The sequence below is a fragment of the Suillus fuscotomentosus genome, assembly GCF_016647785.1.
Source record: "Suillus fuscotomentosus strain FC203 chromosome Unknown F5891scaffold_29, whole genome shotgun sequence".
NCBI lineage: Eukaryota > Fungi > Basidiomycota > Agaricomycetes > Boletales > Suillaceae > Suillus > Suillus fuscotomentosus.
Genome location: NW_024539541.1, coordinates 105,628 through 128,487, shown reverse-complemented (window position 1 = coordinate 128,487; position 22,860 = coordinate 105,628). Strand labels below are relative to the sequence as shown.

Genomic DNA, 22,860 nt, shown 5'->3' with positions numbered 1-22,860 from the left:
CCAAATCTACGGTAGTCACCCACGCTCTCCAGCGGTCATTGATCATTACCGATGTTTCTCTATAACCAACACCATCCATTTCAATTACAATGACAGAATCCTCCATACAATCCGTCAACGAGACCATTCTCCCTCGAAGATATCAAAAAGAGATTTTTCAACGCGCTCAAGAATGTAATGTCATTGCAGCACTCGACACCGGCAAGTGGAAAGACTTTCATCAGTATTTTGCTCATCGAATGAATCGTGCTACAAGAGAGTGTTTGCGGCAAAGTCATCGTATTTCTGGTACCCAAGGTAGCTCTGGTCGAACAACAGGCCAACTTTATCGCCGCGCACACTCCTTTGCGAGTCGAAAAGTTCCATGGATCTCCGTCGTAATGGGGGTCGGCAAGGACCGGAGTACAAATAATGTGGGATTATAATCATTCTAATGATTGCTACACAGCGGCCTTGGTACATACATGCAGGAAAATACATAAGAAGTTGTTTCTAAAACCCACTCAAAATATGTATAATACAACGATCAATTATGGACGCCCACCCTGGAGGGAAACTCAACATTTCCGCACAGGCTGGGAGCACTCTTTTTGACCGTTCGCGCTTCCATAAGTGATAACAAAACTTGTTCGACACGCCTTGCTAATCATTCCTCCACATCCATATCCACTACGTCGTCGTCATACTCATCGTGGTCGTGAGTAGGTTCAGCCTCCCCGTCGAGCAGTTTCTGCTTGGCGAGGGCAGCAAAGCCCTCTTCAGTCTCATCAGTTAGCTTCAAGGGAGCCGTGGCATCATCGACGACGATAGCCTCTGCCACTTCTGGGACAGCAGCGGCCAGGTCCCGCACGCAATTGCACAACTTTTCGAGAGACTTGTCAAATGCTGGGTCAGCCAAGACAGTGCGTGCACGTTCCGCTGCAAGACCTTTCGACAAAGACAGGTTGGTGGCTGTAATAGGGCCGACGACAATTATGTCATGCACGACCACAGAAACACTATCATTTCGCCGGAGATCGGGATTACTCTGTGTCTTCCTGAAAAAAACAATGAGTCATGGGTCCTACAAGTATTCCTCCAGGGAACTCACTGGAAGGATATCCGCCTGCATCCCGCTGCAGCTGCCCAGACCATCAACTCTGACACAGGATCCCGAGGTAGATCCGTCGTGAGGACTTCCAGCACATCGCTGATCACCGCTTCGACTATGACTGCCGTTTTCTCGAAGTCGAAACGGGTGTCAACTAAGACTGCTCCAACAATGCTTTCCAACACATCGCTCAGTGCTTTCGGCGGGTCGTATTTCCATCCCTTGCTGATGGTGTCCTCAGGGGAGAGAGACATAAGCAAAGGAACGTGTCTTGTGATCGCAGTACTTAGTTCAACATTGTTGATAAGCAGATGTTTGTGAAGTCCGAGCCGTCTCACAGCGACAGAGGCTAGGGTTGGCCCGCACACAGCTCGCGAGCGAGCAGCTGACAGCTGACCTGAAGTGGCTTCAGGGAACTTGTTGAACAAATACTTCATGACGACGAGGTCAATGACAGCTTAGGAGGTCATCAGTCGCTGGTTCAGAAGCGAAGCATCGGGTTTGCTCACCATCGCCCAGGAATTCTAATCGCTGATAAGATGACCCGGCAGTAGTTGCGAAAGAAGGGTGAGTGGCGGCTTCAATTAGAAGATCGCCCCGATGAAACTCGTATCCAAGATTGGCTTGAAGGTCATCGAAAAGAGGTGGTGCCGGCGATGGTTCCGGCGGACGAGAGTATCGTAGCGTCCAGGGAATGGTGCCACCTACAGTCATACCTAGGGCGTCTCCCGCACGGAGTGCCATATCTATTCCACCGTGCAGAAAGGCAGCGCCTAACGTTGCCTCCATACAGTCCTGTAAGCTTCGACGAGGGTATGCTCGACGAGCATGCCGTCTCGCAGAAGTGAAAGGCTCCATGCGATCGTCATCTTTTGCAATGGTATGGCGCCACACGTGGAGACTCTGACCCTCCGAGGTGAGGTACCTCTCGAGGCCAATCTCCAACGCCCTTGCTAGCAGAGTCCGATTGGACACGCTGTTCTGGCGCAGCTGAGACAGCTGCCCCTCGTGCCGGTGGGGGTATTTGTTCATGACATGAACGGTCGTGGCAAGTTTGAGAACAGAGTCTCCCAGCGTTTCCAAACGCTGGTTATTCCACGTTGCACTTGTCGTGGGCAAGGTCGACGCCTCAATGAGAAGCTCGTCCTTCATGGCGGGCAACCCGAGCTCAAACCGTTCTTGTTGAGCGCGGTACAGGTCCGTAGCGCGGCGGCATATGCGTGGAAGGAAGAGGAATGCGCGGTACACGTTTTCCGAGAAATATGTGCGTCGACAGGCTCCTTGAGGGACAAGCAACCCCGGGCGTGCCATGTGACGCTTATACTTGTCGATGTCCTGTAAGCGGTGCATTGGTCGATACAGACCAGAGGGATGACGTGGAATGTAAGTGGCTTCAACCAAGGGACAGTCGGTCGGAACGACCGCTTCGCGAGTCTTCCTGGTCCATCTCTGTACGAAGAATTCTTCGTAGGTGGAGCAGGAAGACTCACGGGAGCCAGGTGGTGGTACAGACAGCGCTGTCAAGTCGTATCGTATCTTGCGTAGAACCATTGCTCGTCCGAACTGATTGCAGTTCATGATCAGGGTGCGATGATAATCGTCTTCAGTTACAGACGACCAGTCGTATGTTCCTATAGGATCGCGAACAACACGTTCCACTGCGTCGAAGTCGATACAGTTGTGAGGAGTCAGTGGAACGAGAAAACAAGTGATAGGAAGAGTGATGGGCCGGCCAGTGATGCAGAACCAGATGCCCATTTTGGTATACTCGTTGAGCATCTCCAACTTCTCCCATTCCTCGTCTTCGTCAAATACAAGTTCGTCAGTGCACCGTATTGTGACAAGACAGCCTTCGCTCATGATCTCTAGCGCTGGTAACTCCGTGCCAGTGACGAGTCCTGCAACGTCAACGCCGTCGATGGAAATGACGTGCATCCTCAGCCGCGGCCCTAGAGCCCAAGGATCCCGCACCGGAACATCTATGATGTCGGGCACATCACTCACATCCAAAAGCTTTCTTCCGTCGGCATCCTCTAAGTTCCTACCCTTGGAGCCAGCTGACGGAAGAAGATAGTCGTCGAATACCCCGAGTTTGTGAAGCTCCTTGACAGCTATGAATGCTACTGCACGCCGGGCTTCTCGCTTGGAACATCGGGGTGGTCCGCGGAATATCAATTTATCGATGGGAAGAGGAAGACTGGATGGCAGCTCAAGCACAGTGGCATAGTCACCGCTGTACTTTGGATTCGGGGTGGGCGTGAATGCGTCATGGGGAATTAGGGAACAGAGATAGTTCAATAGACTGATAGCAGAACCGTATGTGAGCACAGCACCCGTCGAAGGAACTATATAACGCTCCCGTGCGGCCAAATCAATCGGATTCTCCTCTTCTACTTCACCTTCTTCCGAGTCGGAAGGCGTCGGTGAGGATGGCCGAGTAGGATTTTCTCGGCTCTGATAAACACGCTTGAGCTCGGGTTCGCTGTCAACAAAGATCTTGTAGCGATTGAGGTGTGCCATGTGACCTTCCTGCACCATGATGACGAAAGTAGACGTTTTGGTGCGTGCCCGACCACGCGATTGTACATATCCGACCATATGATGTAGCGGATCGAAACGAATAACGAGATCACAGGCCTGAGAGAAGATCAGCTAGTGCATGATAGCAAAATGAAAATGCTTACGGGAAAGTCAAGACCTTCTTCAGCAACTGACGTTGCTACAACTGTGATGCGTGCCCTTGAATGAGCATGTTGATAGATATGGAGATATTAACGCACGCAAGTTCAAAGTACCATCGCGAAAGGACTTGACAACATCCTGCTGACGTGCGAGGCCCATCCCCTTCACATTAGCGGTGGCTGCATGTTTACCACGGTGCCCATGTCCACCACCGTGGCCGACAAGCTCCGCACATCGAATACTGCCTCGAAGTTCTGGTATGCACGAAAGGATCTTTGCCAGACAGGCCGCCACCTGCCGTTGCTCCACAAATACAATTCCCTGAAAAGTCGGAGAACAATGTTCGAGTAGCACTTCTGCAAGTGCCTTGACTTTGGGTGAGCACCATGCGAGTGGTACAGTTATTGGTACGGCAGGAGGCATAGAATCATCTTCGAAGAAAGGTCGAAATTCGCAAAGGATGAAATCAATTTGTTCAAGGTCAGGAGAAATAATGATAGTAGTCTCTGACGATTCGTCGATGTCCATGACAGGGTATAGGTCGTCGTCATAATTAATGCGTGGTTTGTCCTTGATCGACGCTTCTAGGTCATTGATGATCTGGGAGATTCGTGCTTTGATATCGTGGTATAAATAGAGGTCAGCACAATAAGGACCCAGGCTGTTTCGGGTGACATGATACTTCATCTGAAGCTTCTCCCACGGAATGGCAACGTCGGAGGAGCGGAATAAGGATACACAGTCCCACAGATTAGGATGCAGGTAGATGTAATTGGTAGGCGGGGGGTAGTACTCCTTGATTATCTTTGGAACAGTTCGTCAGGTCTTGTGTTCCGGAACTATAAGGGAGTAAAATACCTCAAGGGGACGGGGGGAGTTATGAAGTAGCTCCGAGACATGCTCGCGGACTGCAATGACGATAGCGTCAAGGTTCCTCTCGAGTGTCATCAGAGATCCCTGAGCATCTTTTGGATTCCAAATGGGAGATGCAGTCATGCCAAACACCTTTGGGCGCTGGAACGACGGAGTTTGGAAATATTCCCGCATGATGCCATTGTAAGCGTGATTTTTCCTAGTGTGATGACACTCATCAAACACGAGAAGAGAAACCTGTATTGCGCGTAAGAAATATTAGTTTCAAGAGAAGGTTAGCTGAATACCTTGTCGATGCTCCAGTGCGAATGTGTGACTATGTTCAAAAATATCTGTGCTAATAACGTTACATCGGTCATCAAAGGGAAACAATGATGAAGGTACATACCAGTCATAACAACGACGTCAGACTTCTCGAAGGATGATCTCCAGTTGGCACGATCAGTAAGCTCCAGATCGAGAGATCCATGGAACTTTTTGACTCGCAAAGGAGTGTGCGCGGCGATAAAGTTGGCCTGTTGTTCGACCAGAGCTACCTTGGGTACCAGAAATACGATGACTTTGCCGCGCGCACTCTCTTGGAGCACGATCCATTTGATGAGCAGAATACTGATGAAAGTCTTTCCACTGCCGGTGTCGAGTGCTGCAATGACATTACATTCTTGAGCGCGTTGAAAAATCTCCTCTTGATATCTTCGAGGGAGAATGGTCTCGTTGACGGATTGTATGGAGGAGTCTTGAGTAATGGTCATTGTAATTGAGATGGATGATGTTGGATGTAGAGAAAGATCGGTTAAATACTCTGCATAGTATATACAGGACGAAGCTGAAGGGGACGATGGTAGAAGTCGCCTAGTAGTTGCTACTAGATGACAATAATATTGGCCGGGAGACTAGTATTATGCCTTACTTATCAATACACAAATAGTGTCAAATAAACAGCGTATCCTGCTGCGTGAGCGGCATTACTTTTCCAATCGATTTCTAACGTCCCTCTGACATTTCTCATTTATTTGCTAGACGTACGAATCCAATACAATGGGGGACGATTACCCCACACTGTTCCGTGCGCACGAGCTCGAACTGTAATAACACTTTCTTACTGACAATGTTCCAGGTTCGGAACAGATGAGCTTGATGCAATTTCTTATCCCAACTGAAGTCGCCCATGACACAGTTGCAGAGCTCGGTGAACTGGGAAATGTTCAATTTAAGGACGTGCGTGCGCTCTGTTTAGTTGTTATCATGCCACTGAATGATACTTGTAACAGTTGAATCCTGCTGTCAATCCCTTTCAACGTTCCTTTGTGGGTGAAATACGGAGAACGGAAGAGATGACACGACGTGTTCGGTTCTTCGAATCTCAGATTCAGAAGGAAAAGGATGTAGTTCCTATCCGTCCTTTATACGATTCGGCACCGTTGCTCACGGTTGGACCGAGCGCTGCTCATAATATCGACGAGCTTGATGTCACACTTGCCGAGCATGAGAAACGGCTCGTGCAGATGAATGATAGCTATAAGACGTTGAGTGAGCGCACAAGGGAGCTGGTGGAGGCCCGGCATGTTCTTCGAGAGACTGCTGTGTTCTTTGAGAAGGCAAGTTTGTTTGATCGACGGGTCCGCATACATGACATACTAACTTGCGGCATGTAGGCTGAGACCCAGCACACAGACATCAGGACTTCTTTCGATGACAGCTCCGCACCTCTTCTGCAACATGATGACCGGGAACAGCAATACTCATCCACTGTGCAGTTTGACCTTGAGTACGTCCGTGGATACCCTTACAACTATTGTACTGATGTGAAGATAGATTTATTGCTGGCACCATCGACCGTACCCGTATATCGACGTTCGAGCGCGTCTTGTGGCGTGTCCTAAGGGGTAACCTGTACATGAATCACACAGATATCACAGAGCCCTTTGTTGACCCTGCTACTGGCACTGAGACGCGCAAGAATGTGTTCATAATTTTCGCGCATGGTGACGCCCTACTTGCGAAGATACGAAAAGTGGCAGAGTCGATGGGTGCGACACTCTATCCAATTGATGCCAATGCCGATAAACGATCAGACTCTCTGCGCGAGGTCACCGCCCGCCTGGAAGACTTGGAGACTGTATTATATAACACAGGTCTCAACAGACGCAGCAAGCTGCTGAAAATTGGAGAGAATCTGGCTAGGTGGCAGGACGTCGTCCGCAAGGAGAAGGCGATTTATGAGACGATGAATCTTTTCAACTTTGATGTCAGGAGAAAGACACTTGTCGCCGAGGGTTGGGTCCCAACAAGGGATCTTACCATGATCCAACTAGCACTTCGTCACGCCACGGTAAGACAGTTGCATATTTCAGATGAACTTCTCAGTCACGCAACCAATCTCAGGAGGCGTCCGGAACGAGTGTTGTTCCCATCTTACATGAGTTGCGCACAAGCAAAACGCCACCAACCTTCACGCGTACCAACAAGTTCACCGAAGGCTTCCAGACCATCATGGACGCTTACGGTATTGCAACCTATCAAGAAGTCAACCCTGGTCTGTTTGCCATCGTCACGTTCCCTTTCCTGTTCGCCGTGATGTTTGGTGATATTGGGCACGGATTGATCATTTTCTTTGCCGCATTGTACATGATTTACCAAGAGAAGAAATGGGCTAGACAGGAACTTGATGAGGTGAGTCGTTTTTGGGGCTGGTAGACACGCAGCATTTAACTCTATTGGTTGTGTGTACCAGATCCTCGGCCAGTTCTTTTAGTAAGTTCTAACACGATTAAATCGATGCCCTCGCTAACATCGCCACCAGTGGGCGATACATCATTCTTCTCATGGGCACCTTCTCCGTCTACACCGGCCTCATGTACAACGATATCTTCTCCAAGAGTCTCCACATCTGGCACTCGGGATGGGACTTCCTTGAGCCTGGGTCGAATGGAGTTTCATACGCAGTTTCTAATGGTCATATGTATCCCTTTGGGGTGGACCCTGCCTGGCACGGTGCGGATAACGGGCTCGTGTTTACAAATTCATACAAGATGAAGATGTCCATCGTGCTTGGAGTCATTCATGTGTGTTCTCATTTCCACCGTGGGGCAGCTCGATCGTTACGCTCAAACGATCACGTTTTTTCAGATGACATTTGCCCTTTGTCTACAGCTCCCCAATCACATCAAGTTCAAACGCCCGCTTGACATTTATGCCAATTTCATTCCCCAAATGATTTTCTTGCAGTCAATTTTCGGCTATTTGGTCGTATGCATCCTTTACAAGTGGTCGATTGATTGGTCCACCCGAGACACGGAGCCTCCCTCATTGTTGAACATGCTAATTGCGATGCTCCTGTCACCAGGGAAGGTGGATGCGAATGCACAGCTATATCCTGGACAAAGTTTCATTCAGGTTGTGCTTCTTCTACTCGCGGTGGTCTGCGTGCCCTGGATGTTGTGCATGAAACCGTACTTCCAGTGGAAGGAGATACAAATGATCCAGGGTCAAGGGTACGTTGGACTTAGTCACCATAACGGTGGGCATCGTGAGAGCACGGATGAAGTTCTAGAAGGTGAGGAAGAGGGTAATGGTCGTGTCATTGTGGAGGAGATGGAGGAAGAGCACGTACGTTATTATTAACTAGCAGATAGGGATGCTATCGTTACTGATCATTATCTACAGGAACAACACGACTTCAGCGAGGTGGTAATCCATCAGATCATTCACACCATCGAATTCTGTCTTGGCTGTATCTCGCATACTGCATCTTACCTTCGGCTATGGGCCCTGTCGTTGGCACACGCTCAGCTATCCGAGGTCCTGTGGTCAATGACAATCGAGAAATTTTTGGGGATGTCCGGTATCTTCGGGACGATCATCCTCGCGATAGTGGTTGTTTTCTGGTTTTCAGCAACGGTGTTCATTCTGTGCATCATGGAGGTGCGTGTTACAAACATGCCCATCAGGCGTGGATCAGATATACTCATGCTTCCTATTCCTCGTGACATCTTCATTCGAAACAGGGTCTCTCGGCATTTTTGCACGCGCTTCGTCTGCACTGGGTCGAAGCGAACAGTAAACATTATCAAGGAGAGGGATATGTACGTGGCATTATCCCATCATTTCTATTTCGATGTGCGTGTAGTGCGCGTGCTGATGCATTTTTCTGAATCACAGTTGTTCACGCCGTTGAGCTTCGCTAAGCTAGACGAGAAGGAGTGACCCCGCATGTTACCCCATATTCCTTTCTGATGTCCTGTAGGTACGATACGGAGCAATAGGATGGTTAGATAATTCAAAGATGTGGGGTAAGGCAGTGAGAGTACGGTTCCGATTACGTACCGACCACTACGTTTGTGTAAGGTTCCAACTTCCCACCCCCTTTTGAAAATCAGATTTTTATGTGCCCTTGTAGAACCGATCCTTTCAATGAGTGATTTTTAAATCGACGACAGGCTTAGGGTTTACATTGGTCACTCGAAGTCGATTTCACCACTGCACATGAAGCAGTGGTCGCTAAGTGACCGGCACCATCGATGCCCCCACATCGCCCTTGCACAGCTCGGTGGCAGTGATGTAAGATCAGCGATCTTGCCGGTTAACCGCTTTTGTCGGCTGGCGCAAGGTGAGATAATTTAGATTATCTTGATTTTTCCAACTCCGCAAGAGCCTGTAGCCTTATATCGCAGGCACTGTTTCCTGATCGATTTTCTTCACTTGTCTCTCACTTCTTTTCTTGCTCTTCTTCATATCTCAATAGAGGTTCGTCCTCTTTCCCCCTCTCTCCCAAAGTCTTCCGTGACTGACCTCTTTTCAGGCATTTAGCCACTCAGTAGACATAGAGCACGGTTTTGTAGCTTTTGTTTGCTTAATCCCAACTTCATCACCATAGAAGAAAACTTACTTTCAACGTCTCTACTAAAGGTACGCTTGTGCTCTCGCGCTCTTGCCTTCTGTGCGCTCATGATCAGTTCAGATACTAGAAATGCCTGCTACTACTGCTACCGCTCCTGCTATTCCTTCTTCCGCCTCTCTCAAGGGCCCTGTTGACAGCCAAGTCGACGTGGCCGCCCTTTTTGTCGCTGATAAAGCTACCCGTGACGCAGCCGCAAGAGTTCTGGCTTCGGCCGTGCAAAATGATGGCCCTGCTGCCATTGCCGCTGCTGGTTTCGTTGAAGCCGCAGTCAAGGCTCTTGCCGACAAAAAATCCGCTGCTGCCCGTGAAGGTGCAGCTGATGCTGTAATCGCCCTTGCAAAAGTGGGCGCTACCAAGGCCCTTGAACCCACTTTCGTCGATTCTGGTCTCTATGCAGCTCTCATCGAGGGTTTTGCCGACAAAATGCCTGCCCCTCGTAATGCAGCCGTCGAGGCAGTTCGGGAGTTTGTAGCCTCCATGAACCCATGGGCTACCGGTCTTCTTCTTCCTGCACTTCTTCACGAAATTAAAACTGCAGGAAAATGGCAAGTGAAGACTGGCTCACTTATCGTCCTGAACCAGCTCGTTGTGTCTGCGCCCCTTCAAACCGCTCGCCTGATGCCTGACATCGTCCCTATTCTTGCTGAGGCTATCTGGGATACCAAAGCAGACGTGAAGAAGGCTGCACGCGATTCTCTTACCAAGGCTACTGCGTTGGTTTCGAACAAGGACATTGAACGCTTTATTCCAGCTCTCATTAAGGCTCTCATAAATCCTGTCGAGGAGGTACCAAATACCGTTCAGCTCCTCTCGGCTACCACATTCGTTTCCGAAGTAGACTCTGCTACCCTTTCCTTGATGGTTCCCCTTCTGTCCCGTGGTCTCCTAGAGAAGCTCACTGCTACGAAGCGTAAGGTTGCAGTGTAAGTATTAACTTCTTCATTCGTTGGACATAGATCTCATCTCGCATGTAGCATTGTCGATAACATGGCCAAGCTTGTGGACTCTCCTGTCACTGTCCGTCCATTCTTGCCCAAGCTCCTCCCTGGCTTGATCAAGGTCGAGACTACCATTGGTGACCCCGAAGCTCGTGGTGTAGTTGGCAAAGCCATTGCCACTCTTCGCCAAGTTGGCGAAGTCCCCGCTGAAAGCGATGGTACCGACCTTCCTGCACTGAAAGTTGCTGAGGCATCGCAGCTTGCATCATCCCTCGCTGCTATTTACAAGAAAGCAGGCGCTGCCACTCTCTCCACCACTGACGCTTCCGCCGTCTACGTCTCGCGCCTTGCTGCCAACCTTGTTAATGCCAAGAACTTTGATGTTCCCGAGTGGGACACACTCGCTTCTTACCTCGCTTTCCTCACCCCCACTCCTGACCCTGTTTCCATTGCAAGGGAATGGGTCGTTCGCTCTGCCAGCGAGGACACTGAGGATGATACAGTCCCTGACGATGAGGAGGAGGGTGAAGACCTGTGCAACTGCCAGTTTTCCCTTGCCTACGGTGCAAAGATTCTCTTGAACACCGCTACCCTCCGCCTCAAGCGTGGCCACCGCTACGGTCTTTGCGGTAAGAACGGTACAGGGAAGTCAACCCTCATGCGTGCTATCACCAACGGACAGGTCGAGGGTTTCCCTTCCCCTGATGAGGTTCGCACCTTCTATGTCGAGCACGACATCGATGGCAGTGAGGCCGATACGTCGGTCCTTCAGTTTATCCTATCTGATTCACGCATTCTTGCTGGCGAGACTGAAGTTATCGAGACCCTCGCTTCCGTCGGCTTCAGCGATGAGCGTCAGAAGGACGCCATTGGCAGTTTGTCCGGTGGATGGAAGATGAAGCTTGCCCTCGCCAGGGCCATGCTTTTCAAGGCTGACATTCTCCTCCTTGATGAGCCTACCAACCACTTAGATGTTGTTAACGTGGCTTGGCTCGAGAACTACCTCGTCAGCCTGAAGACCTGTACCTCCATCATCGTCTCACACGACTCTAGCTTCCTCAACAACACGATCACTGACGTTCTCCACCTTAACCGCTTCAAGGTCAAGAGATACCGCGGTAACCTTGAGGCCTTCGTCAAGGTCGTCCCTGAGGCGAAGTCTTACTACACCCTTGAGGCTGCTGAGGACTACAAGTTCAAGCTCCCAGACCCACCTTTGCTCGAGGGTGTCAAGACCAAAGAGAAGAGTTTGCTCAAGATGCGCAAGGTCGGCTTCCAGTACCCCACGCAGCCCGTCCAGCAACTATACGACATCAATCTTCAAGTCTCTCTTTCGTCTCGCGTTGCTGTTCTTGGTCCCAACGGTTCGGGCAAGTCGACACTAGTTAAGCTCCTCATTGGCGACATGGAGGCCAACAGGGGTGGTGAAATCTGGAAGCATCCCAACTTGGTCATCGGTTACGTTGCTCAGCATGCCTTCCACCATATTGACCATCATCTCGACAAGACTCCTCTCGAATATATGCTTTGGCGTTACCAGACTGGTGAGGATTTGGAAGAGATGCAGAAGGCCAATCGTCAAATTACCGAAGCCGAGGCACAAAAGATGAAAGATGGTTCCCTCTATGTTCACGAGGACTGGTTCGAAGAGGTTCATCGAAGAGATCGTCGCGCGCAAGAAATTGAAGCAGTCCTACGAGTATGAGGTTTCTTTCAAGAACATGAGCTCCTCGGAGAACGTGTGGATGCCTCGTGACGAACTCATCAAGCGTGGCTTCGAAAAGGTTTGTATTGTTCGCTCTAGCGATTGCTTAATGCTGACGATTCATCTCATTGCAGAAAGTTCTCGAGGTGGATACTCGTGAAGCCCAGCGTCTTGGTCTTTTGCGCCCTCTTGTCCGTCGGGAGATTGAGAAGCACTTTGCTGACTTCGGTCTCGAGCCCGAGTTTGTGTCGCATAACACTATGAGGGGTCTTTCTGGCGGTCAGAAAGTGAAAATTGTTCTCGGTGCTGCTACATGGCGCCGGCCTCATGTCATCTGCTTGGACGAGCCGACTAGTATGTTCGCTTACTTTTTTTGCCTTCGTTTTACTTATGTCCTACTAGACTACCTTGATCGTGAGTCACTTGCTGCGCTCATCGAGGCCTTGAAAGTCTTCGAGGGTGGTGTACTCGTTATCACCCACAACAGGGACTTCTCTGAGTCCCTCTGCCACGAAGTGTGGGCCATGCGCGATGGCCACCTCGAGGCTTCCGGCCACAACTGGGTCGAGGGTCAGGGTTCAGGTCCCCGCATTGATAAGAAGGATGGCGAGGAGGAGGTTCAGTATGATGCCATGGGCAACAAGATCGATAACAAAAAAGTAAAGAAGCTGACGTCAGCTGAACAACGCAAGGTCGGTTCACTTCCTTTGCTTCTCCGAATCGTGCTCACCATTTATTTTTCCACAGCTCAAGAAGGAGCGCATGGCTCGTAAGAAACGAGGTGAAGAAGTCACCGACGATGAGCTTTAAGTTGCCTGCTGGTCATGGTATTGTTAATATGTTCTTGTGTGCACCTCGTCATGTATTCGCATTCATGCCATCTGTTATGTCGTTACCCTCGGGCTGTTGTTTATGTACCTGTTCACTATTTTCATATAATGGATTCATGCATTTCTTTGGTTTAAGCGCGTGCACGTGCACTTGTCATGTGTGTGCACAGCTTGCAAGCTTGAACATTTGAACGTGCTTCTTGTTCGGCTCCGTTCTCCTTACGATTTAGTACGAAATGCCCTACCTTGATGAGCAAACCTTCAATTTGTACGCTAGAGACGTCGGCACACAACTCACTCCGAATGCTACTCAGAAGACGACTTTAATCGTTGCTGGCTGCTATGTTATAGTTATTGCTATTCTCTGGTGAGCTTCTACTACACCCTGCAATAGCCATTGGCCACTGTTGAGCCTTTTGTTTGCAGGCATGTCCCAGTGTTGAGTTGGATTAGTGCGTACCTCTTCATGCCATACCCTCTTGCCGCGCCCTGATATGTTCTGGGTGTATAACGCAGTATACCCTTTCAAGTACGTTCCTCTTAGAGATCCGAAAGGTTGCCAATAGGTTGATATCATTACTGTAGATTGCTTACTGTGGGCTTCCATGAGGTAAGCTCACCTCACCGCTGCTCAAGATACGAGGCCTTTAGATTAAGTTATTTTCCTAGATGAGCCATGCAATTGCTGGTATCTTGACTTGTGCTACTATCCATTCCGTCGAGCTCGATCGTTAGTTCAATGTCTTTATCTCGCCATAGAGCCTCTGCTTACTCCGTTACCATTCGGACAGCTGACGAAGGCGGCGAGACCCGCATGTCGGGCGGTATACCATGGATCACCCTTCCTGCCGGATACCTTGGGTCCTCGTTCATTGGCGCTGCTCTTATTGCTTGTGGATTTGATACCAATGCGAGCAAAATAGCTTGTATTGTTCTTGGTGTATTTTTCATCTTCACATTATGGTGGGCGCGCAAGAATTGGCTGTGAGTGCACTGCGGAGCTGCGGAAGGACAGGTACTGAACGGATCATGCAGGACATGGATACTCATTCTTGGAATGTCTGGCTTGATCGTGTTATTCTGGCTAGTGGCAGACAGCGTTGCGTTGCGCTACTTTGTGAGTTGTTCTGGACGTTTCTCGTGTTTCAAGCTAAACCCTTCGATAAGATCTTGTTTGTTGGCGTGATGTCGGATTTGTATGTGCTGTGGGACGTGATAGGCAGGTCTAACCTCAAGGCTTGCATGCGTCAGACTAATAGGTTCCTCCAGATGATACCATCGCGCGGAAAGTCAACAGCTCCGATGCATCCGCGTTCGCTCGGGTTTGTGGCTGTTTCCCATCTCAAGGTAAAACCCTCTACCTTTGATGAACCTTCGTTAATGCTTTATCAGTGTGGGGCGTCATTTGGCTTATCGTAGCCTTCGTGTATTTTGCCGCTGGCATCATAGTGGGGCTAGTTGCGTTCAAGGTTCTTATCTCCTCTTCCCTCGGTAGTATAGTGCTGACAGACGAGATATTTCAGGAGTCTACATCGGAACAGGAATCGGCTGCCGCACACTTCCTTCCTGCTCCAGGATCGAGCGGGGCCATGACATCTGTACCATTACCGGGTGTCCTCTTAATGATTGTTACGACCCTCTCGTGGAAGCTGTTATTGTGACTCTGAAAATCAGAACCACTTATCGATACCGGATATGACACTCTTGTAGCTTTTACTGTTGATTCTAGACGCAGAATGATGCTTTGTATACTTGGCTTGTTGATACTGTTTTGATCCGACCTTTTTTGATCCCAGCACTATTTTGATAACACCTGTTTTCCTGCACTGCGTGCATAGTGTGCCACACCAGCTGTTACAGCCCTCGCTGACACGATGCAGATTGACATTCACGTCGCCGAACGAACGTTTGACAAATTGCACTTCGAAACACGGGCTACAGGCTACTGCTTGATCACCCGGTGAACCCTATATATTTACAGTAGCCTTCACAAGAATACAACTCCTAGTGCCGAGATCCTAGCGGTATCCAATAGCGTCCAATGTCCAATGTCAATATTAATGTCGCCGCTAGAAATTGTCGGTCCAGAAAGGTCTAGACCCTAAGCGAAAAAGGATGCACACATTAAGTGCCTGGACACTTTGTCCCGTAGTACTTTGTAGAGTTGGGGATGTCCAACAGTACCAAACCCCGTGTCGACGATGAGGACGACGTCGATGATCTCGACGGTCAGAAGCCAACCATTCATTAACATTATGTAGATGCGCTTATAAAGGCTAGCAGATGTCCTGGATCAGTTCACTCCGGCCAAAGCCCCTGCGTCCAGTTTATCTCAACCATCGACGTCATCGCCTGCTGTGAATGAACCAACCTCATCGAAACAAGAGCCGTCTTCTTCAAATGCTGATTTTGAAGCTGATTTTGCGAAATCGCTTGCTGAAGACATGGAGGCTCTTTGGCGCGATCTTGCACAGCAGGGACTCATGTCGACAGAAGGGATGGATGGCTCGACCGACCCATCGCTCGCACAGGGAGCACCTATTACCCCGAAAACTGGCGAAAAAGATGACTTCCAATCACGCATCCGGAACACTATGAACAAGCTCAAGGAGAGCGAGTCAGGCTTGAAGTCATCGGATCCAAGCAGTTCTGCTCCTAGTGCTGATCCACTCGAGGCGCTTTTATCTCAATTGGGAGACGAGGATGAAGAAGAGATGCAGGGTGTCCTAGAAGCCATGATGGGCCAGCTTATGGGCAAGGACGTCCTATACGAGCCCTTGAAAGAACTTTCGGACAAGGTAGGCCTGTTCTTGACATAGCGAAGCCTCTCATTTTTTCCCTTCGTCATATCTACAGTTCCCGGGCTACCTCAAGGCCAATGCAACTACCTTAACGTCCGATGATAAGTCACGCTACGATGCGCAGATTATCTGCATAATGCAACTCCTGGAAATTTTTGAATCGAAAGATTACGCTGACGATGACGACAAGACGAGAATTAAAATCGTAGAGCTCATGGGAGAGGTGCGTTAACTTCAAGTCTACTTTCTTCGATATGACAATGACATCGCCTGTATAATCACAGCTTCAAAAACACGGGTCTCCCCCGGAGGAAATCATGGGCCCGTTACCCCCCGGATTGAACATGGGCGCTGATGGTATGCCGGATATGCCGGATAACTGTATTATCAGTTGAATGCATATCGGCGGAGGGACGGAATAACTTCAAGCGAATACCTGAGTTTGCCGTTGTCCACAACGAGCACGAACTTCGTGATAGTATATAACATTTGCGACAAATTTACAAGCATGCTTGGGGTATACTGAAAATAATTGCAGCGAGAACAAATATCAATCGGACTTGCGCACTGCCGTAGCATTGTAGCTCCCAGACCCTTGCCCCTGAATGAGCACACTCTATGTTGCCGTGTTATCTTCAAGCGCTGTACCTTGGTTGACTGAACTTTGCGTTGATTGTGAGGTTAAATTGATATTTGATAATGGCTCATTTGACCTGGGACTCGGGCCTCGGTAAACATGACCAATGTGAATCTCACTATACATCTTCAAACTCTGCTACAAATTCGTATCCTGTTCTTACTCCGCATTGAACGGCGGAAGCACCTGCTTCCTCTTGACGGGCCAAACCTCCTCCATGGTCTCCGCATCCCATATCCGTCCGCCGCGGACAACATACCTAATATTCCGCGTGTGACGGATATTATCCTGCAACAGGTCAAAGCCAGGCGGGAAGATGACGAGGTCTGCAAGTTTACCCCCCGAGATGGACCCGAGGCTGTCAAAGAGACCAAAAGTGATCGCGGCATCAGCCGTTGCTGCGCGAATCACCTGCGATGAGGTCAGGCCAGATCAGACTCAACAAACAACTGTGGTATAAGGAAAACGAACTTCATAGTTGCTCAGTCCGCCTGCTTTGGCGTAGAACATCTCCTGGTGGTACATGAGTCCAAGAGGCGGCTCACCATGTGCCCCGATATGAGCACGCAGCCCTCTATGTACCATATTTGCAACGGATGCAGAAACATTCCATAGTGCCATCGCTGGAACGAGAAAGTTAACCGGCTTATCACTAGGCATGAACCCATATGAAGCATACAATCGAACGGCCGGCTTGTGCTCTCTGAGACCCCTTCGAGGATGTCGTGTCGTGTGTGTGTGCGAAGTCTGATCATGAGCTACTTAAATGCACATAGTGAAAGGCTGAAGTAGAGACATACTTCGGGTCGTTCGGAATATCCTCTGTTGCCCAAAGATATTGCTCTCCGAACATGCCTCCATAATCGACGATATGCGTTGGAGTAGATCCAGTCCCGCTCATCGTGTAGAGCGTGAGGATATCATCGTACAACACAGACACAGGGATATTATGCTCGATCGTCGTCATCCCTAGTCTAATCAACAACCACTCAAGGCCTAGAGCCGAGCACTTACCATCTATAATATACGTCAAATCCCAATCATAGTTCATTCCCTGCGACCGCGATCAGCGGGCTACTCAACTGAATGAGGAAACAGAGGCACACTTACACCTTCGGGCACACACAGCATTCTCACTGAACGTGCAGCTGTTAATAACCGTTGTCTTGCAGCCCTCGTCGGCAGATTGTAGTTCTTATAGCTCCAGCTCGCATCTCCACCCTCAGCCTTGATCCTGATAAGTGCTTCACGCGCCTCGCGCATGCTTGCGATGTCCTGATGGATACTGTATTCAGATGCACCATAGATGACATTGCCGGTATGGAAGAGCCGCGGGCCAGCCATAAGTCCGGACTCGATGCGTCCGCGCTCGACGTAGCCGAGGGAGTTATGTAGACTTGGGCTGTAGGTTCGGGAATGAAATGGTCAATGAATGTGTGGAGAGAAAATCACGCACTTGTGTAGTGTGGTCACGCCGTACGCCAGGAAAGTCTGCATTTCCCATGACGTTGCTGGGTATTTGTCTTCTGTGCCACTCCAGTGTGCGTGCGAGTCGATGAAACCTGGGACGACGTACCCTACGCGTTCACGCAACATGAGCCTTTTTCCACAGATCATAGATGGAACCACCGACCGCCCTCAGCATTGATTTCAAATGCCCCCGGCAGCCCCTCACCAACACTAGGGCCGCCAACTGCTTCCACAACTCCACTCCGAATCACAACGCTCGCGTCTGACCTTAAATCCTGCGCGAGCACGCCATTCTCCATACTCAAGACAGTCGCGTTGTGAATGATGACTACATCAGCGTTGCTCTCCACCGCAATTGATTTCTGTAGGCCATCCGCTATTGACTTGCGTGCCTCCCTAGACAACCGTTGCACATCAGGGGTATAAGTAACATCCACTGCTGTGACATGCAGCAAGCCTCGGACACAGTCGATTCCGAAGTTATATGTGTCAGCCTCGATTGCGCCCGTGCATGCGGATAGGCGGGAAAGCTGGAGAGTGTGGAGGTATGGACCTAATTCGTGTAGTGGTTAGTTAGGTCACAGCGGAACACGAAAAAATTAGGAGAGAAACGAACGCACCAAGGAACCATCCAATCACACTGCCGTCACCACTAAACACGACATCGTGTCCACCGTCTCCACTCAGACGCGCCAAGTTTTTCGGTGCCTTCCCAGGCTTGGCCCACATCGCCTTCTCAGGGTCCACTGAGGAAGGGGATGCATAATATACGTGAAAGAGGCTGACAAACGCCGCACCCCCTGCTGTTTGGCTGCGTCCAGCTAGTATTGAAGATATCGAGGGCACGGATCCAGATGGCGAGAAAACGATCTCGTCAGTTCCCTTCCCCAGAGCAACCACCTCCTCGGCACCGTCACGCAATGAGACCCGAAGTACACTGTCAGATTGCTGAACGAGGACTTCATTAGACTTGCCATCCACGAACGATAGCTTGACGACATCAGAAGGGTCGATACTACTTTGGACGTAGCGCAAGTTAGTCAGTTCGACCGTGCCTTGGGAGCATGAATGGGACGGAAGCGTGATCTCTCCAACCCAGACTCCAGTTTGCGCAGTAGTCACCACGTCACCAGTCAACACATCTCCGCCCGTCTTCACTAGCACAACTGTCCGCGCGCCGTTTGCCGCAGATCTGCTTACGACAGCACCAAACCACCGCCCCTTAGGAAGTCCAACGACCTCCCATACTTGCCTATTTTCCAGATCTGCCAGCTCAAGGGATGAGAAATGTGTATTATCCCAGCGTGCGTGCAAAATGAATGAAGACGCAGGAACGAAGGAAGGTGAGTAGTATCCTGCAGAGGCGTGTAGGTGCGGAATGCGCTGGGCAGGCTTCGAAGTCTCAACGAAGTTGGCATCATCGATGGGGTCCAAGGTAGTCGGATTGATGAGGGAGTCTCCAAGCACCTGCACCCATGTCTGGCCTGCGCCTGCAAATACTGCATGCTCGCCAGATTCGTCCAGCGCAAGCTGGGTGAAGGCACGCAGGCGCTGTGGGCCTGATTCGAACTTGCGTACATCAGTCTTCATACGCCGAGTTTCCGCGAGCTTCTTCGAGATCTGCGCTGTGAACGGGATCACCTTTGGCGTAAGGTTTATGTTGTTAGTGGCTGTGGCCGCAGCGATGAGTTCCCCCTCTGAGTTATACGCCAATGGGACATGCCAGATCTGCCCAGCAGCCCAGATGATGATACCCGGCGAGGACGAAGAGGGCGTGAATGCAAAGGATGGGTATGTACCCATCGGCGCGTAGATTGTGGAGAGGTCGTAGGTGAGCCCATGCCAGATATGATGCAGAGTGCCCGTATTAAGATCCCTGTCGAAGGAATGTCAGTTACAGTACACGTATACACGGATATATCGATGCAAGAACTATGGTGATTAAGAACACTGGAGAGATTACACGAACTCTGAAGGAACATCATAAGCAAATCACCACTCACTTGAGTACGAGTGCTTCCTTATCCCTCACACGGCGCACGAATGCAAGTGTGCGTCCATCACGCGAGAGTATAGGCCGGCTTGCACCACCAGGGAAGGCGTCAACGAGTGTCTTTTCCATACCCGTCGTCAAGTTGCGCTGGAAGATCGCGTAGATACCCCGATGGACATCTGCATGTACATGAGAAACAAGTACATAGCGCGTTGATGAAACAGCGAATGCTAACGCACCTTTGGAATACGAGTAACTGCCACCTACATCCCTCACATTACCAGCATAAATCAGCGCATCATCGCCCGTCCATATGAACTGTTCGTGTCCGATCTGTTGCTCCACGTAGTCCTCCTTTGTCCACCCCACAGGTAGTTTCTTTGACACCACACGCTTTCCGGCGCCTGCCTCGACCTGTGACCGGGCGTGGACAGTGGGAACAGGGAACTCCCATCCTTCGCCAGCTCCAAGAGAGCGTGAAGAGTAGTACCATTTTGTTGCGACAACCTTATCCCCTGAAGGATGCCAGCGCGGGTCAGACACCCAGTTGTACGTCTCATTCGTAATGCGCTGCGCTATACTTTCATGAGCATCCCCCGCCTTGACAGAGAAGTAATTGATATTACTCACCATTCACCCTTGCCTCCCTTATCAATCTCCTTAGTTTCCTCTCGTCCGTCTCCTTTATACCTCGTGCAAGTTGCTCCTCTTCATGGATCTTCAGCTCGAGGTCACGCGGTGAGCTGACATGCGCACGCACGTCCATGGCCGTGCACCCGTCCGGCGCCCAGGGCATTACCCACAGATTGTCAGCACCGAGCCCCGCGTCGCTTTTGAATGCAAGCCTATCGCCTGCAGGTGAAAACCGCGGATCCGCATCGTGTGGGACACCCGTGAGGACTGGTACCGCTTCTGTTCTCCCTCCTACTCTTCCAGCAGCTCCTAAATACGCGTCACCCGGTAGGCAATATACGTCCCCCGCCATGTCAAATACGATATCCCCACTCACGGGGTGCACGTCGAGTCGCAACCATGTACCTTCTGTTACCTCATAGGACAGTGTGCGAGGGTAGGGGAAGTCCACAGATATGTCCCAGGGTTCATGTGCACGCAGAGGGAAATCGTCGTCTGCAAACTCGGATGCGGGATCATCCAACAAGGCCCCAGAGTACTCGGTAAGGCCCAGAAGGTGGCGTATGGGGAGGGCAAAATGATTAACCCATGTTGCAAGGCAGAGACATATAACTACTTTCAGAACTGCTCGTTGTAGCCGATGATTTCTCGTTTGGCGAGTCGTATAGTACGTTGGAACCCCTTTCGTGGTTGTTAGAGAAGGTTTCTCCGAGTTTGAATCGCCGAACTCGAAAACCATTTTCACCTACTCAGAACCAGTGTCTGAGTGAGCTAACGAGCTTGGAATAAGATTAGTGGGAATTATATATGGGCGCTTATAATGATGAGGCACTTCCGGAATAACGTCAACCTGTGGACGCGGAGTACCGTATGCACACAAACTTGAACTGACATGAGAAAAAAAAAGTCATTCGCGAATTCAATTCAGTCATGTTCATGTATGGCAGTAACGTAGATAGAATGGACCTCTGATGAACCAAAAAGAAATCAGGGACTAAGACTTTGTTAACGCACGAATAAAAATACAACTTATGAAGCCGCCTCTTCTTCTGTTGCCTCGGCAGGAGGAGCAGTTTCCTCTTGTACAGGCTCGTCCACCCCCTCGGATTCTTTCTCTTCAACCTTCTCTTCAGCTTTCTCCTCAGTTTTCTCTCCCACCTTTTCTCCAGATTTCTCACCCTCCTCATCTTCCTCACCCTCCTCCTTGGCACCTTTGCTGCCAATGACAGTGGCGTTGATTCTGGCGAGTGAGAGATTACCCAGGGATCTGCCAAAACTCGCCGGCAGAACTCACGTTAACATCACATGCACTGCTTCTCCCTCCTCCTCTCCCTCCAACTTGGGCAATTTCACAGTCAGCCGCTTGCTCCCCTTCCATCCAAAGCTCCCAGTAGAAAAGCCCGACGAAACGAGCTCTATAGCCTCCAAGAACCCAGGATCCGTCGACTCGACGTCAGTAGGAGGCCTAGTGTGTGAAATGTTAACATGCAAGGGTTGCGCCCGCGACTTGAACGCAGTGGCACTCAGCCCCGTCTACTCATACTACACATTCAGAATTAGGGGCTGAGGGATGCGGGGGCACAGACCTTCAATCGGGCTGCGCCCTTCTTCCCGGTGCTCTTAGCGCTCTTTCGAGCCTCTGTTCTGGGCACCTTGGCACTGCGTGTCTCGCGCTTTCTCGGTGGCGGACTCTTCTGCAGCTCGTTTTCTTCCTGCGGGTACATTATATAGGAGCTGTTGGATGCATGAATTAAAGAAGTTAAACTCACCAGCCATAGTAATAGAACGGGAGATGATGTGGAATGGGTGTCAGAAGTCAAGAACGATGCGCTTGAAATTGTGGATCCCGAATCGTCGCGTCTGTTTATATCGTTGTCAACCGTCAATAAATACCACAGGTGGGCGCAAGGTGGACGTGTGACGTCACGCGCTTCGTCACGTCCCTTTGATGCGCTTTGACCAGGTGCCACAGTTGCCAGCCTGCCACAGCTCATAAACGTCTTGCAACGTTGACACTTTGTTGACACAGTCGAAGAGCATGCTGTACAGAGCACTGAGAGCACTGAAATCTGAGACACTGCACCACACAAGAAATGCATTGATCAAACGAACAATAGGATACAACTACATAGGTTGAAACTACTCATCGGCGAACAACAGGATGACCCCACTCGCATATAGTAGTTCATACGCTCTAAGAACCGTTTACCTGAAATAAATATTGTCAGAAAATTCTATGAAATGTGCGGAGGAGCGAACCTTTAGACCAAGTACTGGCGTGTAACAATTGAACTGTGACCGAATGCAG

At 50.1% G+C, this 22,860-nt stretch overlaps 8 protein-coding genes across 8 annotated transcripts; 5 read left to right on the top strand and 3 right to left on the bottom strand.

The window, feature by feature from the left end:
- Positions 1-89: 89 nt before the first annotated feature.
- F5891DRAFT_1035302 (uncharacterized protein) lies at positions 90-397 on the top strand (the record flags this gene model as incomplete). The annotated part of the gene is made up of 2 exons (XM_041361801.1): positions 90-261; positions 302-397. The coding sequence occupies 2 exons, from the start codon at positions 90-92 to the stop codon at positions 379-381; spliced, it is 252 nt and encodes an 83-aa protein (XP_041225517.1). The 3' UTR covers positions 382-397.
- F5891DRAFT_1278473 (uncharacterized protein) lies at positions 398-5,500 on the bottom strand. Its single transcript, XM_041370316.1, has 8 exons — positions 5,034-5,500; positions 4,933-4,982; positions 4,631-4,882; positions 3,871-4,576; positions 3,775-3,815; positions 1,600-3,727; positions 1,091-1,547; positions 398-1,037 (listed from the first exon to the last, which is right to left on the bottom strand). Exons 1-8 carry the CDS (start codon positions 5,395-5,397, stop codon positions 647-649), a joined length of 4,389 nt encoding a protein of 1,462 aa, XP_041225516.1. The 5' UTR covers positions 5,398-5,500; the 3' UTR covers positions 398-646.
- An 86-nt stretch (positions 5,501-5,586) lies between these two features.
- Positions 5,587-9,046, top strand: F5891DRAFT_1035298 (V-type ATPase, V0 complex, 116kDa subunit family). Its single transcript, XM_041361800.1, has 12 exons — positions 5,587-5,711; positions 5,763-5,863; positions 5,917-6,243; positions 6,301-6,413; positions 6,461-6,977; positions 7,031-7,318; positions 7,380-7,399; positions 7,449-7,710; positions 7,775-8,254; positions 8,312-8,569; positions 8,653-8,730; positions 8,807-9,046. Exons 1-12 carry the CDS (start codon positions 5,684-5,686, stop codon positions 8,849-8,851), a joined length of 2,517 nt encoding a protein of 838 aa, XP_041225515.1. The 5' UTR covers positions 5,587-5,683; the 3' UTR covers positions 8,852-9,046.
- Positions 9,047-9,614: 568 nt separating this feature from the next.
- Positions 9,615-12,998, top strand: F5891DRAFT_1128695 (P-loop containing nucleoside triphosphate hydrolase protein; the record flags this gene model as incomplete). The annotated part of the gene is made up of 6 exons (XM_041364305.1): positions 9,615-10,468; positions 10,520-12,110; positions 12,133-12,267; positions 12,323-12,542; positions 12,591-12,880; positions 12,936-12,998. The coding sequence occupies 6 exons, from the start codon at positions 9,615-9,617 to the stop codon at positions 12,996-12,998; spliced, it is 3,153 nt and encodes a 1,050-aa protein (XP_041225514.1).
- A 209-nt stretch (positions 12,999-13,207) lies between these two features.
- F5891DRAFT_1146219 (peptidase M50B-like-domain-containing protein) lies at positions 13,208-15,073 on the top strand. The gene is made up of 10 exons (XM_041365023.1): positions 13,208-13,385; positions 13,445-13,470; positions 13,535-13,547; positions 13,604-13,628; positions 13,688-13,748; positions 13,810-14,002; positions 14,054-14,135; positions 14,186-14,237; positions 14,288-14,365; positions 14,411-15,073. Exons 1-10 carry the CDS (start codon positions 13,255-13,257, stop codon positions 14,677-14,679), a joined length of 930 nt encoding a protein of 309 aa, XP_041225513.1. The 5' UTR covers positions 13,208-13,254; the 3' UTR covers positions 14,680-15,073.
- A 79-nt stretch (positions 15,074-15,152) lies between these two features.
- Positions 15,153-16,482, top strand: F5891DRAFT_1035278 (Pex19 protein family-domain-containing protein). The gene is made up of 4 exons (XM_041361799.1): positions 15,153-15,246; positions 15,302-15,816; positions 15,875-16,042; positions 16,104-16,482. The coding sequence occupies exons 1-4, from the start codon at positions 15,189-15,191 to the stop codon at positions 16,212-16,214; spliced, it is 852 nt and encodes a 283-aa protein (XP_041225512.1). The 5' UTR covers positions 15,153-15,188; the 3' UTR covers positions 16,215-16,482.
- Positions 16,483-16,615: 133 nt separating this feature from the next.
- F5891DRAFT_952937 (uncharacterized protein) lies at positions 16,616-21,291 on the bottom strand (the record flags this gene model as incomplete). The annotated part of the gene is made up of 12 exons (XM_041375143.1): positions 16,616-16,867; positions 16,928-17,079; positions 17,136-17,203; positions 17,257-17,425; positions 17,471-17,510; positions 17,567-17,858; positions 17,913-18,033; positions 18,090-18,479; positions 18,547-19,802; positions 19,930-20,098; positions 20,159-20,494; positions 20,550-21,291. The coding sequence occupies 12 exons, from the start codon at positions 21,289-21,291 to the stop codon at positions 16,616-16,618; spliced, it is 3,987 nt and encodes a 1,328-aa protein (XP_041225511.1).
- Positions 21,292-21,581: 290 nt separating this feature from the next.
- F5891DRAFT_1128692 (uncharacterized protein) lies at positions 21,582-22,328 on the bottom strand (the record flags this gene model as incomplete). Its single annotated transcript, XM_041364304.1, has 5 exons — positions 21,582-21,819; positions 21,847-22,085; positions 22,139-22,211; positions 22,243-22,264; positions 22,322-22,328. The coding sequence occupies 5 exons, from the start codon at positions 22,326-22,328 to the stop codon at positions 21,582-21,584; spliced, it is 579 nt and encodes a 192-aa protein (XP_041225510.1).
- Positions 22,329-22,860: the final 532 nt, after the last annotated feature.

Excerpts from the sequence above, each read along its gene's own strand:
- F5891DRAFT_1278473 (XM_041370316.1), bottom strand. The coding sequence starts at position 5,397 with ATGACCATTACTCAAGACTCCTCCATACAATCCGTCAACGAGACCATT. Across the intron at positions 4,983-5,033 it reads TGACGTCGTTGTTATGACTG|CACAGATATTTTTGAACATA; the intron begins GTATGTACCTTC and ends TAACGTTATTAG. Across the intron at positions 4,883-4,932 it reads CGCACTGGAGCATCGACAAG|GTTTCTCTTCTCGTGTTTGA; the intron begins GTATTCAGCTAA and ends CGCGCAATACAG.
- F5891DRAFT_1035298 (XM_041361800.1), top strand. The coding sequence starts at position 5,684 with ATGGGGGACGATTACCCCACACTGTTCC. Across the intron at positions 8,255-8,311 it reads AGGAGATGGAGGAAGAGCAC|GAACAACACGACTTCAGCGA; the intron begins GTACGTTATTAT and ends CATTATCTACAG. Across the intron at positions 8,570-8,652 it reads TCATTCTGTGCATCATGGAG|GGTCTCTCGGCATTTTTGCA; the intron begins GTGCGTGTTACA and ends CATTCGAAACAG.
- F5891DRAFT_1146219 (XM_041365023.1), top strand. The coding sequence starts at position 13,255 with ATGCCCTACCTTGATGAGCAAACCTTCAATTTGTACGCTAGAGACGTC. Across the intron at positions 13,749-13,809 it reads CCATTCCGTCGAGCTCGATC|CTGACGAAGGCGGCGAGACC; the intron begins GTTAGTTCAATG and ends CCATTCGGACAG. Across the intron at positions 14,136-14,185 it reads GCGTTGCGTTGCGCTACTTT|ATCTTGTTTGTTGGCGTGAT; the intron begins GTGAGTTGTTCT and ends CCCTTCGATAAG.
- F5891DRAFT_1035278 (XM_041361799.1), top strand. The coding sequence starts at position 15,189 with ATGTCCAACAGTACCAAACCCCGTGTCGACGATGAGGACGACGTCGAT. Across the intron at positions 15,817-15,874 it reads TGAAAGAACTTTCGGACAAG|TTCCCGGGCTACCTCAAGGC; the intron begins GTAGGCCTGTTC and ends TCATATCTACAG. Across the intron at positions 16,043-16,103 it reads TCGTAGAGCTCATGGGAGAG|CTTCAAAAACACGGGTCTCC; the intron begins GTGCGTTAACTT and ends GTATAATCACAG.